The sequence below is a fragment of the Numenius arquata genome, chromosome 1 (genome assembly GCF_964106895.1).
Source record: "Numenius arquata chromosome 1, bNumArq3.hap1.1, whole genome shotgun sequence".
Lineage (NCBI taxonomy): Eukaryota > Metazoa > Chordata > Aves > Charadriiformes > Scolopacidae > Numenius > Numenius arquata.
The window spans coordinates 82361289-82380471 of record NC_133576.1 but is presented as its reverse complement, the minus strand read 5'-3'; the positions used below and the strand labels follow the sequence as shown (position 1 = coordinate 82380471).

Below are 19183 nucleotides of genomic sequence, written 5' to 3'. Positions count from 1 at the left end.
GTCAGACTGTCAGTATGAACAAGTCTTACTGACACATAGCTAATATTATCTTACATAGTCTAAGCAATGGCATGCTTTCTTCTCCTTTCTTAGAAGAGGAGAGCAGGATGAGGAAAAACTGATTATTTTGTTTCTTGGGTCTGTGTGTATCTTTAAAGAAAAAGTATTCTGAACTCTGAAAACATGTTAAAGACCAATCTAATTAAACTTTTGTAACTTTTTCTTCAAGGTAAGGGTGCATTTGAGTTGTAAGTAGACTTCTAACTTCAAACCTGGCTATTTTATTATTTCTGGTAAAATGTTTGAAATGTTTCTGTTTTGTATAGTTCAGATTTGACTAAAAAATGTTTGGCAAATGCATATAAATAAGGATACAATGGATTAGAAATCAAACACGAGCCTGCTTAAATAATTCTCAAGATTTTCTGGTTCACGTGTGGTGATATTGAACTCTTTAGTCATAGGCTTTAATTTGTGCATGGTGCTGACCTGATGCTGTGCAGGGACACTCACTGCATCCCTTCATTCAATTCACTCTAATTATCCCCAACTTCCTGGGGAGCCTGCTTAGAACTGGTCATGAATGTTTGTTATTAAGTATTAAGATATTAGGCTACCCTGGTTACATGTAACAAAGTAGGTTTTAGTCTGAATTTACATATAGATGATCAGTATAGGAAGCTGAAATTATATTTGTTGTGATTTTATTTAATCAAATTCAAAATAATGTATTGGAATAATAAAACATTTTGACAGTGACTTAAGCTGTAAGTTAAATGAAATGAGATTTAATGTTATTGTGTGAGTTCTTGTGTGTCAATGTTGGTAATTTCAGTGTGTGTTTTAGAGTGTTTACGGTATGTAAATTATCTTTGAAACAATCAGATTTGTGTGCATATTTCAGGGTGATAGTAATTATTTTTGCTGGGAGCATCTGTTAATGCAGAATATTGCCTCTTCAGGTTCATGTGAAAATGGCGGACGAAGCTGTCTGTGTTGGCCCAGCTCCCACCAGCAAAAGCTACCTCAACATGGATGCCATCATGGAAGTCATTAAGAAAACCAGGGCCCAAGCTGTGAGTCTGAATGAGTCTATCTGCTGCAGCTGTTTCATATATAGAAAGCAGAAAAGCCAGAGTTTGTATTTTTTTTTTTTAAGGTGTGGGGGGGAAGTGATTGAATATGCTATTCCAGTTAGTTCATGTCACATGAGTTAAATGTGTCCGAAATCGCTACTGGAAATCAAAGGCTTTGTAGCATCTGGCAGCACTGGTTGCTGATCCTGCAGGTGGCTGCTGGATTCAGCTTTCACACCAGGGAGCAGCTTCAGTTCATTTCCAAATTTGCTGGGGGAAAAAAAAAAATCCCAATTAGTTTTGAGCACTAACCCTTTATATGCCATAATGGCTTTTTTGAATGTTTGACAAAGTGTGCCTAAAAAGGCTTTTGCTTAAACTTAGTTTGAATTGCTTTCTAAATTATATAAATGTTATTTTCAGGAAGGTAGGGTAAACGGTGCATACTATAATTATTTTTGTTTCAGAATGTTTGCAAAATGCACTTTAGCTTATATGTGTAAATATGGGCTATTCTGCCTTTCTCCCATGAAATTGGCCAGAGATTCAAAGCTTAGCAGGAATCGGTTGGAAAAACTAATGTGTAGTCATGTTCAGATGCCTAATGTTCTTTGTTCTGTCAGTGAAATAAATGTATTATTCGGACCTACTGTACACAGATCGTTTATTACAATAAAATTTGGTGGGTGTATAGAAGCAACACTATTTACTTAGGAACACTTTGGATCAGCATTGTAATTTCTTTCAAAGAAGATGTTTTGGTGTAATGCTTTCAGGGGGCAAAAACTTTCCTATAAAGAAAAAACTATTTCCTTCCCTCTGAGTTTCTGAATACGGAACCCAGTTGTTTAGACTCTTCAAAAGAGGGGGAATAAAATGGCTTATACTTTGTCTATCAGGGTATATTGGATCAAGAACCTTATGTGAATTGCGAAAAGTAAAATGAAAACTGTTTCCCATACTCCTCTCAAGTAATTATGCTAGGTGTGTATTGGAGTGTGAATAGCAAACTAGGCACACTCGGATTCATGATTTGGACTGAGGCAGTAAACCATGTTCTCCAGCAAGGGTCGCTAGATGTAGAAGACTTATGACTGTGGACTTTTAAGACCACTGTTGTGATCAGTGCTAGAAATACTTTGGAGTGAGGAGTACTTTACAGTGGTTACTGAGAAGAATGTGGATGAGCAGTGAGATAAATGTGGCAAAGTGGAGTTAAAAAGAGAAGGCAAAACACTATAGGGAGTGGGTCCATTGCTCTGCAAACAGCACCTTTCTCCCTAGTCAAGTAAGAAGTGTTTCAGAAATGGCAGTTCAACCAGTGAGTCTTTACGGCTTGCCTAAGGACATATAAGTCGGTGTGTTAAAACGATTTCTTAAGGTATTCAGCTAATTTAAACGCTTAATGGTCCACTTCGCCTTCCCCAGTGTCTGAATACATGCTAAAAAATCTGGTGGCTGGCTTCAGAACTCAATCAGCTTGATTTATTTTTTTCCCCCCTAAGGTACACCCAGGATATGGATTTCTTTCAGAAAATAAAGAATTTGCTAGACGTTTGGTAAGTTATTTCCATTTGCTTGTCTGTGAATGATGCACTAGATTGCATATAGTCTTTCCAACGTATCTGAGCAATCAAGATGCTAATTCAAGGCAGCTCTAAAAGATACCTTAAGATAGGGGACTTCCTAATGCTTTCTGTGGATTTCTTGTGTTTGGAGGGTGTAATTACAGCCTGTGTTTTCTTTTGGGAAAAGGGGAGGTGCCTGTTTGTAAGAACTTTACCAAGGATGTAAGAACTTTTTGGCGTTTTCACTTGTGCCTGTACTGTTTATGAGGCTGCTCTGTAAAACTGGGTCACTGAAATGATCTAGGTTAAAAGTATCTGTTTTTAAGTGATCATTTTGGTGATTCATAGCACAGCTGGTGAACAGCTGTATCAGCAGCCCTGAGAAGGTGCTGAACTGCACTTTCAGGATGGGAATAGAAAGCTGTTTAAAAACTAGCTTCTCTGCTGGAGGTTGTGTATTGTGGAGCTGCATTCTTTGAAAGGACCAAAGAGAGTCAAGAGGGTGGGTAATGTTTTCGCTTCATGTCTGAATTTATAGAAAGGATTATTCACAACCTCTTTACTTCAGTGGGATTTTTGTACATCACAGAAACTGATATATGGCCTTTCCACTGATTTTATTTTTTTTCCAAAAACTTTCATGCAGGTGCTTGTAAATTTGAGCAGTGCTAGGATAAAGTTACATGCGCAATGTTTGACCATAGTCCTGAGTGCGTGCTGTATGTGTAGTCACTCCAAATCATACGTTATTGTCTTTTGGCTTCACTGAGAAGAAGGACAAGCGCATACTACATTGAAATTTCCAGTAGAAAGCTGTTGTAGCTACCAACTCTGTTACAGAGTAAATGAACTATATAGCTGAAAAAAAATCTTGTTTTACAGGCAGTAAGATAAATTTGTTGCTGGTTTTGAGAGGAATTTACACCTTTTCGATTCACTGTAAAAATACACATAAGGAATGTGATTCTATAAAATGATAGCGCTCTTGTACTTAGCATTTGTGGAATAGCTCTTCTTTCCACATCTCTTCCTGACTACGTCCCTTTTGACTTGAGTTTGAATTGTAGTATAGACCCTTAGTATTTAGTTGGTTATTTGGTGTTACAGAATACCGCTTGCTCATCAAGGAGAGTATGTGGGAATGAAATCTCAAATTTTTATATGTCTCAGTTACTGTGCTTTTTGAAAAGCCCCCAAATAAAAACAACTTGCAAGTTCTGTGTGATGCTGAATGCATCCCGCTGGTTGCTGAGTGGTGGTGATGTTGAAGTTGAAAGGAATTCTAAACACTTGGTGTTTGCCAGGATTTACCAAATCTGGGGTAATCTCTTACATGTTGTTTTCATGCCATTTAGCAGCTTTCTTTTATTACTGGTCTGCTTCATGTACCAGAGTCTCTTTTTAGAGGGAAGATTCCTGGGTTAATTTATAACAAACTGTGTTCTGACTGGATTGGACCAGCAGGATAATGGCTTTAGTTGACAGTTCCTGTTTGTTTAATAATAAAAAGTTAATGAAACAGAAGTGCTTGCTCATGCTGTTTTGCTGCCTAAGTTTGAAATCTGATAGTTATTATGCTAAACTCGGCTCATTTCCTAGTAATCTGGTTATTGTTTGATGATGTAAATTACAATATTGGTGACGTGACAATCTGGAACACTTTTTTTGGACAGGATTAAGCAGTAATGGAGGAAGTACAAACATTCCTGTATATCTCCTCTCCCTTCTTTTCACTCAAATCCTTGGAAAAGTGAATTCCTGAAATAATTTGGTGACTAGAAACATGTTCAAGTTTGGATTGGTGCTACAGTCTCAAAATAGCTTTTAATTACATTTCAGAAACCTGATGTGTTCCGTTCTCTAAAAAGATAGTAAAAAGTGCTGCTTTCCTTTGTGAAATGCACTGTTTAAAGTCTCAATTAAGAGACTTTCCCTTAATGTCAGTGGCTCTAGAATATCAAGCCCCTAGTGAGAATTGGTGAAATGATCTTTTTAACACTGAGGGCTGCTTATATTTTTTCAAGACACTCTGAGTATTATATTTGGGAGGAAAACTTGCCTACTGTTTCTCTTCTTTTTTTAAAGCCTGCAACAAATGTTACAAAACTGTTGTGAAGTTGCCAAAGATGTGTTCTTGTTCTGGTTTTTTTTTTTTTTTCTGTCTCTATCCCTTTTGTTGCACATACACTATTGTGTTCTTTTGCGCTAAAAGTAGTGATGAAACTTAAGAAACCTGGGCTTATTTGTTGGTGTGCACCTGTACTTCTAAAACAAACTACCTAGATTTGGAAGCAGAAATACACTAAATTTATTAAATTTGCCAATCTGTCTATAAGAGCGGTAATGAGCTCAAAGCAAAGCTTTGTCTTCCATTAACACATGGAGGGTCAATTCACATGTAATCCCACTGTGTGTGATTTGAACAAATGCATGTCTTTTTGTTCATTATTGCCTAAATGGTTCACAGAATAGTACAAAGCTACAGACAATCCTTGTGAAGAATTTGATGGATACATTTATACTATTGAAAATTACTAGTCTTTATTTTTTTTCTTCTTAGGACCTGAATGTTGTTCTCTTTTAGAATGAGGGAGAGCACAAGTAAATGATCTGTTGTTTCCAAAACAAAATTTCCAAAAAGCAATCAGTAGGTGAATATCTGGCATGTTCTTCATTGTGATTCAATAAAAAGTAGGTGTATTCAGTCCCTCTTCATGTATTTCTATTCTGGTTGCTGTTGATGGCTGGCAGAAAAGGGACCCATGGCATTTACATCAAGTGAGTCTGTGAAAGATTTCCTAAACCCCAAGGTCAGCTTCTCAAAGATTGATATTTTAATATGAAATATTTTGAAAAACTTTTAAGATGACGCTGATAAGATTAGTTATTATGTAGAATAACAAAAAGTGTTTGTGCAAGTGAGTGTAGTTCCTTAGAATCTGACTTCGCATTCTAATTTTAATTCAGAAATTTGAACTATCCAACTTGGAAGTCTTGCAGTCATTTATAAAAATAATCTATACATTGAAGTTGTAAAATTTGATGCATAGCTTGTTGTTTATGCAAATATATTTGCATGTAAGCAGTGTACTTCCTTCAATGATTAACTGTATAATATTCAGTATTGACATAAATCCAGAGGCACAATTGAAATCTATTGCAACATTAAAAAAAACCAACCAAAACAGCAAACTTGCTGGTATCTTTTGCCGGATGCTATGCAGAGCTGCAAGAACAATTTGTTCCTTCATGTTTTAGGAGAATTTGCTAGTGACCTCTGTATTTAGGCTAGCTTGCGTAATGTTTCCCATTATATAAAATTAATGCGGACCCTTTGTAAGAAGCTCTATCACCTCTATTGTCTGCAGCAGGCCTTTGAAATTTGGCAAAGAGAAAGCCCCGAGAGTAAGTAAGATGAGCCTTTTGGTTGGCCTGTCGTTTAAAGATATACTTTCCTGAAATTGCCACTTTCCTTTCCTTGCTTGCAAACCTCCAGGGCAGCTGTTGTGGTGGGGGGTGGGAGTGCAGAGTCGGGTCTCTTCATGTGTTGAATACTTTGGGATCGGCCCATGGTCCCAGTGATTCTTTATTTCCTCCCTTCTTCACCTGGGTGAAGAAGGGAATGGGGGAGTATCGAATGAGTGACCTTTGAAGCTAGATTAACATTCTTGGTGGCATTAAAAAACCCCCAACAATGTATTGTCTTAAATGGGCAAACAATATATATGTAAATGATTGATCACTTGTTTGTAAATGGCTGTTAAATTTGAGATGGAAAAGGTAAAAAGAAAGAAGATGACATATGTTGTTCTCTAAGGGGACACACGTCTGACCTGTGAAGAACTTTATACAGGTGGATCCATAGCCCTATGCATGGCTAATTATGGGTTGGTCACCATTTAAAATGTAAACTCTTAATGGCAGCAGGGTTCCTGTTGTTGTGCATGGCTTGGTTATTTGTTAGCAAATTGTGAAGTTCCTTTATCATGATTCAATGGATGTTATGTTTTTGAGAAGTATTTGGTATGATTCTCATGCTGTTCCCACATGCATTGGCTTCTTACCTGGCAATTCATGTCACTGGTTAGCATTTGTGCTTTCCAAATTGCAAAGCAGTGGTTGAAAAAAAGGCAACTTTGGAAGCTTGGTGGCAAGAAGCTGCTTATGGCAAAGACTATATCCTTAAGGAGTGGGCCAGACAGAGCTGTTAATGTGGGTTTCTTACTCTGTCCTGCAATGCATACCATGTGATTGCCTACCAAAGTGGCAAAGTGCCTACCACCACTGCCTGTGGTGGCTTAAGGTGCTTTGTCTGATGGAGGCTGGAGACTGTGCCCCTCCTGGATGATAAAGGTTTGGCAATGTACTTGTCTAGGTGAAGAGGTCACCAGTTTGCCCCCTAGAAAAGCTCTGCCTGTGAGCCTGTAATGTTGATGCGTGACTACTTACTGTTCTGAAGCAGAATGGTTCTGAATGTTACCCGTATTCTTATGTTTAATCCCAAGTAAACTTTTTCATAGAAAAAAATGTAAATCATCTGCAGTATCAGGTTGTGTGAAATCCATGTGAGGGACAAATAGTGCATGCATTAAATCATGGGCATTATTTGTCAGATATTCCTCTGCTAGTGCATGTGAGCTAGAAAAATGAAATTGAGTCATCCAAGCTATCTGCTTAGACACTTCAGGTGCGTAAGGAGGAAGGCTGTATTACTACTTTATTGTAGAAAACTTCACAAACCTTTGCTAAAAGTGTACGATAGCTTACGTTGTGTCATCAGTGTCCTGTTTAAGATAGCCTATGCTACAGAACAAGTTGATGCCAGTTCTACTCTATTGCAACTTATAAATCTTTATCTTCAGCAACTGCTGTATATAGCTAGCATACTTTTTTCAACTGTAGGTGTATATCTAAACTTAAAAACAACAAACACCCTAAAACCAACAAAACCCAAGTCTCAGGGTGCATATCTTGTGGATATACATGTGTATGACCTATAGGCATGTACTTAAAGCTGCAGGGTGGTGTTTTGCTGAAGGTTTGTGTGATTGCTGACAAAAACACTTTCTTTTCTTTTCAGTCTTTTGCCTAAACTCCATAATCTTAGTGGGTTTTTAGTCTTGATCTCCTGATTAGGCAACTTCCTCTGACATGGCAGTCTTGACCTATTTGTATATTTTTTTCTCTTAGAATAAGCCTTTATTTTTAACCTTTTTTTTTTTTTTTTTAAAGCTATGTATTTTCTTAAAGTGGCTTAGATTGAAAGCTTTAACATGTGCAACTTCTTAGAAAAAACGCAAACACAAACTCTCTTGATTTAAATAGTAATGTCTGGCAACTTGAGACTGGGTGGATGAACTGTAGGCTTGCGTAACTTCTGGAATGATTTAATGCTGTGCTTGTGATAAAAGAATATATTAGAGTGATTTTTGCCTATCCGGACTGTCATAAGTAATTTAGTATTTCCCATGAGATGCTTTTCAATGGCAGCACTTTGGCGTGCTTATTAGGATGTGTGGTTTTGCAGATGGATGGATATGTGGAATCCTGATTTGTAAAAATTCATTATTTCTTGACATGCCAGTGTCACTGCAATAGCACTTATTTCCAGGCTTACAGGAATTCTTTGTGTTGCTTCTGAAGTGCTTTGTTCTGTCCGCTTTCTTCCACTCTTGCCATGTCTAGTTGTGAGAATAAATACTTCTTGCTCTGTTTCTATAATTGCAATTATATTAATTGTACATGCCTGTGTGCTTCCTCATTGCAATAACAGAAGCCTTGCAAGCGGAATGCTGAGTAATTCTCTTTTTACATAGGTAATATTGTTTCCTTTCACTCTCTGCCTTTTTATTCTACTGTTGATTTATGATGATACAGACAGGCTTGTCTGGTTATGGGGAGCCCTGTCCATTCTGAGCTGAGGTGATTTGTTACTTTGTCCTATTCCAGTATAATTGGTGTGGTGACCTTGCAAATGTGATGTCCTTCTCTGTTTCCAAATCAGTTTTAAATCTCCCATTGATACCAATGGAGCTGGATTAGACCTGAAGAGTTAAGAGATGACACATTTTTGAAATAATAACTCCTGTTGCCCTGTGGATTTTAATTTACTTTTGTGACAAGGCAGATGAAGCTTCCACTTAGAATTCAACAAAACTAATGCTTCTGTAACCGCTTCAGCTTTCTGTCTACATTTAAAGAAATGATGTATTTTATAGTGATGGATGATGTGTTGAGTAGTTTTACATTGCAGATTGAATACTTAAGGGTTTCTATATATTCTTCCTAAAATATGCATATCAAGAAAATTCTAACTTCAAAGATGAATGCAACTTAGTGGTGGGATGGATTTTTGTGTGGTCCTACAGAGTAGAAGTATATTGAAGCAATGATGCGTGCAATAGAACCATTTTCAATCTCCTGATTTTGACTATTTTATCCTCTGTTCTCTTCTGTAGTTAAAAACTAATTGCAGCAAATTATGAACAAAAATCTGTCTACTGAAGTTACTCTTTACTAGCCTAGAAAGATGTTGTCTTATGGCATACTGTATTTTCATACACAAGGGGTTTTGTTATTGATAGTGATGTGTTACATGAGGATATGAACATACTAAATGTGCTTCTTCCTAAGTCTAGGAGGTAGTTACTTCTGAGAGAAGGGGAAAAGTTTCTCTGTTTGCCTGTACAAGTTCATTTAGCTTGAAGAAGCTTATATGTTGTTGGGTCTTCCTCTATTTTAATGACTCTCTAAGAATAAGATGTTCTGCTGAGTCTTCATTCCTAATTCACACCCTTCAGTTGGCTTTGCTGGTTTGAATTTTAGGGGAGTAGCGTCTCCTACTTTCAGACACTTCTAGATCAGATTCTGATACTTGCCCCCTAATGGATCTGCTGAGACCAGGAATGAGCTTCATGAAGGGAGGATTATGACTAGCAACTGTTTCAAAGGCATTTGAGTGATTTTTACATTAGCTGTGGAAAAAGATGTTAGAGACAAGGTTTTTGATTAACATGACTCTAAACATGACCTATTATCCTGGACTGGGCAGACTTTTTTTTTTTTTTTGGGTGCGTGTGTGTGTTGTTTTTCACAGTGTGTATTTTGACTGTAATCTTACTTCAGGAAGTATTTTCTTGAAGTTAGTGCTTCAGATCATGTTGAATTATTAGAACTTGAAGTTCTATAAACTTAGGGTTTATTTTATGCTCTGGTTTGATTCCTTTTATATTGTATCTGTCTTGGTTAAAACTCTTCTGTAGGTGTTTAATACCAGGACATTATGTTAAGTTGTTCCTATAATGTACAGTGATCAAATATTCTTAATGGTTTCTACAGCAACAGGACATAAGCTACTCGTTTGTTCACTATACTACAGGATTCCCTTGTTTCAAAATTGCTTCGTGGGCAGGAGGTTGTTGTCGAGCCTCTCTGGGGTCATTGTTTTCTGTGTCTCTGAGAGCTGTTCCAGTTACTTCTGCGTGTTGAGGGGATCACTGTTAATATGCCAGATACAGTTGGTTACTCGAAGTGCATTGAAGCATGTGAGAAGTTCAATTTTGTATTTTTTACTGCTGTGTAGATGCACGAGTTACATCAACAGTGGAAGCTGTAAAGGATACAAGGCAAGCTATATTCAGGCATGTCAGAGTTTAATAAAGTTTTGCAGTATTTAAACTGTTTAATGTCACTTCTCAGCCATCCAGTTAATATCTTCTACTTTGTTACAGTATCTTCAGGCTGGTTGCATATTTTTACTGTATGGTTGTAGAATGCATAAATCAGTTGGACCTGGTTTCTGCTTTAGGTATCAAATACAGTCTTTATTTCACAGAATGGTTGAGGTTGGAAGGGACCTCTGGAGGTCAAGACCTGCCTGGATGCAGTCCTGAGTAATGTGCTCTAGGCAACCCTGCTTTAGCAGGGGAGTTGGACTAGATGATCTCTAGATGTCCCTTCCAACTCTGACAATTCCATGATTCTGTGATCTGGTCCAACCCCCCTGCTCAAGCAGGGCCACCCAGAGCTGGTTGCCAGGGCTGTGTCTAGTTGGTTTCTGAATATTTCCAAAGGTGGACGCTCCATAACCTCCCTGTGCCAGTGCTTGGCCACTCTTAGTGAAAAAAAGTGTTTCCTGATGTTCAGAGGGAACCTCCTGAGTTTCAGTGTGTGCCCATTGCCTCTGGTCCTGACACTAGGCACTATTGAGCAGAGCCCGGCTCTGTCCTCTTTGCACCCTGCCTTCAGGTATTTATATACATTGATGAGATCCCCCTGAGCCTTCTCTTCTCCAGGCTGAATAATCGCAGCTCTCACCCTTTCCTCATAGTAGAGATGCTTAAACAAACAAAAATCTATGAACACATATAAGCATAAGCACTACTTGATAGTAACTTACCTGGTTTGTCAATTTTCGTCAATGAGAGCCTTTAGCCAGTGCAACAGGAATGATGACCCCCAGGTAAGAGTAAGAATTTAATAGATTACTTGAAGCTGCCTAATTGTGTTTAGTGGTTCATTTTGCAAATCTTTTAAAGAATTCCTTGGAACTTTAAAAGACTTCCTACTCATTATTATGAATGCATTTGCCTTTTCATTTTGTCTTTAATTCTGTTTGAAGGTTGGCTTACAAATAAGTTTTGTATATTTGCACAGCATGTTTCATTCATTTCTGTTTCAGACTGAATGATAGTGATCAATAACGCTGATAACTTAAAGTACTGGGATGACTGAACAATTCCTGCTAGAGTTGTTATGCATGTGTTCTGGGGGAAAATGGTTATAATATGTGGCAGTTGGATTTACTTCAACAATGAAGTTTTGAATGAACACAAATATTAAAATTGATTTCCTAGAGTTAGGTGATTTGTTTTGTGGGTAACCTAGCATCTGAGTTTCACTTGCTCTCTGAACGTCAACCCATGTGTTCAGCTCCTGAAGAGCAGGTTACTCTGAGAGCCTGTGGTCAGACTGCTCTTCTGACTGTGACCAAGCTGCCTGAAGAGGTTACTGTTCCCAGTGGCTTGTGGCTGCCTGTTCCCATGAGGGGTTATTGCCCTCCTTGGATGTGCTGGAATGACTGTACGTGTGGTCACTTTGTAGCCCCGTCCTGTTAAAATTATCTCTGTTTAAGCACATCCGTCCCCGCTGCTCCCAAGTCCCTTGTTATAGTCTTTTAACTGATACAAATGATTCTGGCAAAGCAAAGTTGAGGAGTTTCTGCCTGACTTGAAATAGAGGCAAACTCAAAGGGACAGCAGTTTGGGAGTGGGGTATAGGGAATAAGAGGTACAAATAAGCATCTGAAGTTGATAACCTTTTAACCTGTTTATAGCTGAATTAGTGTTTGAGAGAAACCTTACTGAGAGGGATTTAGGTACTTAATTTAGGCTGATTTAGGTTTAAAACTTAGGTTTTGAAAATCAGTTCTGTGTGCTATCAAAAACATTATATAATATAAGCATTTCAAGAATGTAATTAGCCAAATAATCTTTTAACAATTTCCTTCATTCCACAAAATGCAAAGGGGGTGGGGAGAATGGTTTTCACCAAACATTCGCTCTCCCCCTTCTCCAGCATATAAGTTTACAGTTGCTTCTTGCAGCATTGCTAGTCTGAATTATTAAAAGCTTTGACACTTGAAGTGACTGCGTATTTGGTGGGGCTTTTATTGCACGGATACTATTGAGGCAAAGGTGCTGTTTTCCCTGACTCTGCAGGCCACTACTGTTTGGAGAAGATTTTTTTTTTTTCAGGGTCTGCACTCCCCTGTGAGCATAATTGGAAGGGAAAAGTTGCTACAATTTAACTTCCTAACCTTGGGGCTTGTTGACAGCAAATCATGTTTTATTTGATCATCTGAGATTTGACACCTTTAATTTTATAAACTTAGCAATTTATGTGTGTATTACTTTTTTTTTTTTTTTACTGACCTCTTGGACGGTTTAATGAAACTTACATTAAAAATAAGACTGCTTTCAGTGTGCACACATTCCTGATTGGGCATTTCACACTTTTGTCCATCTTCATAATTTTTACATCAGAATTGTGTAAGAAGTGTACACCTGCTGAAGAGCATCTCACTGTTTAGAGATGAGTTCTTAATTGATACTAAATTATGGCTTTCAGTACACACAGGGTTAAGTGAAAAGGTTGGAGTAATATCTAGTGAGCTTTTTTTCCCTTTAATGTGCTCATTAGCAGTGGCAAGTCCAGGTTTTAGCACATGTCAGTAATTTACATTTCATTGCTGAGTGGCTGCCCTTGTTCAAGAGTTGTTTCTAAGCCTGATGAATATACTTGTGTTGGGAATAAACTGAGTAGAAGAATTGAAAGCCAAATACCCTGCCAGGCTTTTCAATGGGTGCTGAAGTTTCCACTGGGTCACTGATTAGTAATGCATGGAGTAGCAGGAAAATGCAAAGATGATGTCTAGAAAGGTTACTTCAGGTAGGTTTTACCATCAAACCCCTGTTTCTTTGTAACTAACTTTATGGTCATTCTCCTCAAAATTCCTCTCTTGGTGGGCCTTCTCATAATAGGAGAACACGGTACATTAGATAGACATCCCAACCAGGTTACTTACTCGTTCAGAGGTGGCACAGGAAAGTACTACTTGTGCAATGGGCCCTAGAAAAAAATGATCTTATGAGCTGTACATTTTCCTGATGTCAGATTATGATAATAGGGTTATCTGTGAATATTTGCTCTTCCTCCTTTTTCTTTCGTCTGCCTCGTGCTTCATCTTTGCTTGAAGATGTGTATGGTTCACTGCTATAATGGCAAATATATGTGTGTTGGGATGCAGTAAAATTGTGGTTGGCAATTGAGATGCAAGATAAAGATTGCTAGCTTTTGGGGGGAAATGAATGCTTTCATGTGGCAACAGCTTAGTTTGGTAATAAAACCATATGATTAACTAAATGTATTCTTGATGGAGTGATATTCTTGCTATTTTCCAAGCTGCTCTGGCTATTTTCAGAGTACTGTGGAAACTTATACTGTGAAATTATACTTTCCTTTGTAGAGAGTCCTGCATATATTTTCTGTCCGAAAGGATAGGTATTGCTAAATTTACATATGTACACCGACAACTAAGCATTTTTATTCCAGATGCCTGTTAGGATCATACTGACATGTTCTTCAGAACTCTAGCAAAAGAGTGCTGGTGCTTACTCTTTCCCACTCTCTCTAAGGTATTGTGAACACTGTTTATATTCAAGCTACTTATTATACAGTTTGGGGATGGGGAATGCATTAAACATTTAGAACGGGGGGAAAAACAGCAAAAGATATTCCAGAACATTCTTGTGAATAAAACCTGCCAGTTCATTGTGTAAGAACTTGTGAACCCTTTTATTAGCCTATCTGAACATTAGGTGCATATATTTAAATGAGACTGTTTGCAGAAAGTAGAGTCATTTGAATATTTTTCACACGCTAGAAATATTTTCATAGCTGCCTTGGTCAAATTTGGAATCCCTATTGTTAGTTTGCAAAACAGCTGCTTCTTGGGTTGTTTGGGAAGAGCGATACCTTTAGCACTGTGCTAACATGTAGAAGAAGTCTGAAGTGGTAATTCAGAACCTCAGTTGATTGAGACTGTGACTAGACAACAACTAGTAGTTTATGAGCTAACAGGTATCTATAGATATTGCTGGAAAGATATTTTTTGACTAAGCCAAGACATTTTTCTTGGCTCATAATAAAAAACTGGGGAAAATTATGCTTTTTTTTTTCTGGATAAACTTGTGTCAGATACTTTGCCTTGTGGTTAGGACACCTGCATGTTCTTTACTCTGTCAGAAAGCTGGAGATACTCATAGCAAAGCATGGAAAGGAGACATTGAGATCAGCAAAAAAAAAACAGTCAAGAGGATGCCCAAGCAGAGCTTGCACAAGAGTGGGGAGAACATTTACACTTCAAACTTCAAATGGTTTTGGTTTCTTTTTTCAGTGGCAACTGTCATTTTTGTGGCTTCATGTCTTGGTGTTGGACTGTGGTTCTGAATGGATCAAATGGGGAAAGCAGTGAAGAATGCTTTCAGTTATGATTCCCTCTTGCAGATTTATGGAGGGGCAGGCTTCTGGGATGGGGGCTTAGCTTCTATTGAATAGGTCCTCTAGCTCTGACCACCTGCTGCCTAGCTGAATGTGCTTCCTGATGGCTAACTTTAAAAAAATGGTGGCTATTGTGTGTGCAGCCGCCCTTGTTATTTAAGTAAGATTAAGCTGTACTCTAAGGCACTGTCTACTGTATGTAGTTGTGTGCAGGGTTGTGCAGTTCTTAAACTCAGGTGAGCTGTTTGCTTTCTGGGTCTTGTGGCTTTTTGGTGCTTTTGGCCTTTTCTTGATTGAGTAAGAGTTGTGGTTTGTAGCTTACCTGTGTGTGATCTGGTAGGAGTAGCTTATAACTGAATGCTAGGGCAAAGCTGTTACCGTACCAAAGGTAGCTCTGAGTAAATCAGATTCTCTAATCTTTGGAACAGGATCTGACATCAAAATGTAAAAGATGTACCTACAGGCTGGTTGTTTGGGTTTTTTTTTTTTTTTTTTTTGGGAGGGAGTTGTTTGTTCTCTTAATCTAAATTTTTAATTGGCTTTTTATGGAGAGGCAGACTCTTGTCAGCCTTTTTGGTGTAGTCCATTACCATATCTGCCTTCAAGGAGACCTTTGCTAGCAGGCAATTTCATGAAGTCAACACCCATGCAGCCCATACTGCAGTGTTCAAAGGATGCTTCTCAAGCTGCTCAATTTAAGTAATAGATATTGTGACATATGTGATACATCAGACATTAATTTTTGTGTCCCAAAACAATTAAAAAATTTTTAGTCTTTGGGAGGACAGTAAGTATCAGTTTCTGCATCTTTTAGGAAGCCAGAGAATACCATCTGTAAGGTAATCTGCAATCTCTTTGGTGCTTATTTTTATTCCTCTTGCAGAAAGAACGTGTTATTTTAAGGTGGTACCCAACTGAAACACTTGATTTTTTTTTTTTTTTAAGACTGTTACTTTTATTCATGAATTCTGTTTTAATAATCTAGACAAATCATTCCCTTAGTAGCCCTGTTATACAACTATGACCTCTTTGGGTAAGTGACTATCTTTGTAGTGGGCTACTCAAATACTGTGTGAGCTTTTACATGTACAAAAGCTGAAAGTGCATGTATGTCTGTATATATGGAACATGCCTCTTGGCACAAAAGGGCTGCTCAGGAATTTGATGTCGAAATTTACTTTTCAAAGGCAGGCAGCAGGTGTGCTGCAGAGTAGTGCTTCCACCTCTCCCACCCAGAGAAGTTCAGCTTAATTTGCTCTGGCTGGGATTTAGAAAGAATAAGCTCCCTGCCCAGGTTTTTGAGCAAGGCATCTTGCTGGCAAGCTGTGCTTAATCTTACGGTATTAAACTAAAAGTTAAAACAACATCAGGCTTTTTAAAAGCAGGTTACCCCAAAGATAAAAATACCCAAATGAAGACTGCTTTCGTTTGGGTCTTGCAGGTGTGTGTAGGCATTGCCACAGTCTTGCATTATGTAGTTGCTTGGTTGTTTCCGTGGGACTTTTGCCTTACTCAGAGGCTCAATATGTCTGTGTGTTCACTCTTCAGTGTTTGTCTTCAGGCAATATTCAAACCTTGCACAAGGCACATGTATATTAAATTTAGGTGGAAAATATTTTTCTTTTCTAGCATGTTTGTAAATATTATACATATTAATGTATTTCTTTTCAAAATATCTTGCTGCTCTTCATCCCCTCTTGCTCAGCTCATGTTCTGCTACTTCCTTGCATGTTCTCCTTCTTTCTTGTCTTTCTATGTTCAACAATGTCTTGGCTTTTTCATCTAGAAAGCATAGGCAGCTCAGGAGATAAGTGGCCTTATTTTCAGTTATTTCCATCTGCAAGGAGCAATTTCATATAGTCCTGTGTGGATCCTCTGTCCAGTGGGTGAAGTGTGCTCTGGTTGTAATGAGTTTTCTTAGCACCTGACAGCTAATCTCTCCAAAATTTCCTAGAAGGTTGTGCAAATTGAGGTTTTCAGTGGCTTAGAAACTGAAATATGAGTAACTTTTTTCATGAGAATGGTAAAGGAATTATTTATGATATGATGCTTATCATGATACATCATGGCTTCCATTCTGATTTCAGGGTTGTTGATTCAAGTCCTCCAGCTTCTGTATGAAACTCTTTTTCACCTCATTTTAAATAACTTTTAAAAAGTATTGCAGCTGTTCTTTCACTTAATTTTTCTTCACTGAAAGTTCTAGTCTTCTGGAGATGCTTAGAGAAATTCTTGAGCAATTAACGCTTGGAGTGGAAGACTTGAGTCCAATGAGATTTAGAATTTGACAAAAGTATATTCAAGTAATAGTGTTTACAAAGAGTGAATAAAGCGTACTCTGAGTTCTGCTATCATATAGGCTCGTTCTGCCTCTCCACTATACCTATACCAGAAAGTGTGTATGATAAGAAATTAATGTTTTATCTACAAGATTTTGTTACACTTCAGATATTAATATTATGTTAGGTTGTGTAGTAGATTATAGTTGTACTTTTCTTACAACAGCTTTTTTGTGTTTAGTTACTTCCAACTATACAAAACACTTTTCTAGTCATTTCAGTGCTTGATAACTTCAGGGTTCATTGCCCCTGTACATTTTTCAAATTATTAGCTTCCTAATGCATACAGCTTTAATTTACCCCCTACTGATATCCTTAAATGGGTTTTCAAGAATTTTGAAAGTGGACTTCTATAGTTGTATTTCAGTGTTGGTCCTGGCTGACATAGAATTTCTTAAGTAGCTTCCACAATTAAAGGGATGGGAGGTTCAAACAGCTCCTATGGCAAGAAGCTAAAGATTCTATTGAAAATAAATTTGTATTTGGTTTCCTAGAGTGTTTTTGCTTTGCCTATTTCTGGTGATTTGCCTGTTGCTTTTGTGAGTGCCTTTCCTCTCAAATGTAACTTAAATGTGTTAAGTGCAATAACTGTTCTTCTAACGTAAAATAAGTAATGTAATACCTAATGCTAAAACATTTGCCTTTAAAAAAAAAAAAAGGTAAAAATCTGACACACTGCATACCTCACAGCACAAAAAATCCATAAGAGACAGCTTAAAGAACTGAGTACAGATATTGTATCCATGGAAGTGGTGTTAGTATGTATTTGCTTATTGTGTTTTGAGTATAAGTCAGGCTATTGTTTAGCTCCAAGTGCCAGAAAACTACAGAACTAATTTTCTTTGAATTTACAATTTGAATTTTCCATTATAGCTTAAAATTGTAGTAGTAAGGAAAAAAGCATCTGCACTATGTTCATGCGAGAACTGAAGTCTATACTACTTTGAATTGCTTAGCATTCTGCCATGTTTCTGCGGAAAAAAAGTATTGTTCATGAGGAGTTCAGCACCAGGCATTCTTCTTCTTGCAGTTAAACCCAAATGTTATCTTTCCCTCTCCCCCTTGAGCCTGTTTTCTGGTTTGGTGTTTTTTTTTCCCCAGTTTCTGACTACTGTATGATTGAGGAAAAATACACAAATCCATCTTGTAGTTGATATTCCACAGAACTGGAGATGAGGAAATTTGTGACCAAAACTTAAAACTAAGAGCAGCAGCAGAATAGGAAAAAAACACCACGCATGAACCCTACCCCCCCAAAAAAAAGTTCTTGTTTGTGTATTAAGATTCCAGTCCAGCTAATTTCTGTAAAGTCTGCATTATCATTCATTGCAGGAGTGGTTTCCTACTGAATGTGTGACTCCATGAATGACACATGTAGTGCCAGGTATTCTCAATGTCATGAAATGGCACATCGGTCTTGATACATGATACGATAAAACTGCAGTCATTGCAACTACCTCTAAAAAGTAGTGAAAGAAAACAGAGGGCTTTTTGAATGATAAAACACTATTCCCTTTTAAGGAGTTTCTAGTGTAACATGTTTGTATCTTGCTCTGTTAGAGTGCAATAAAATCTGATGATTGGGTTCCCTTCTAGGAATGACAAATCTTCCTAAAATATTTGGTAAGAAAAGCTACTACAGGGATTAGTTGGAGGAATTGAAATGAAAATGGAACTTGGCGAAAGAAAAAGCTAGATAATGGTTAGATTTCAGCACGGATAAAAAAACTTTGTAGCCCATGTTCCTGTGATAGTTGAATGCCATTGTTAAGATGAGTGAAGTAAAATAAATAATGTTACTATTAAGAGTTTAAATTTAACTTTCAATTCCTTACTCTCTGTTTGATTAGAAGATAGATGTTTTGATCTTGCATTCCAATAAATGAGAAGATAGCAGGAGTTTGGCCTTTGTTACTGTCTTGCAGCCTGAAGTTTGACATGCACTTTGGACCATATTCTGAAGATTACAGTCAAAACGACAGGTATCATTTTAATGTAGTAACTTTATGTTAATTATGCCAAAACTGAGAGTGATCATGTATGCTGTACAATTGTAAACTACAGAAACCCGAACCTGAGTCTTAAAATTGTCACACAGCTCTGGGATGATGTTTTCAAGGTCAACTTTTGAGCAGTTATT

At 37.6% G+C, this 19183-nt stretch overlaps 1 protein-coding gene across 1 annotated transcript in view; it reads left to right on the top strand.

The window, feature by feature from the left end:
- The window catches only part of PCCA (propionyl-CoA carboxylase subunit alpha), a 292639-nt gene that overhangs the window by 45912 nt on the left and 227544 nt on the right, over positions 1-19183 (top strand). The window contains exons 5-6 of the mRNA XM_074156847.1: positions 963-1076; positions 2582-2635. Coding sequence (XP_074012948.1) covers positions 963-1076; positions 2582-2635 — 168 coding nt within the window. The remainder of the gene's footprint in view (positions 1-962; positions 1077-2581; positions 2636-19183) is intronic.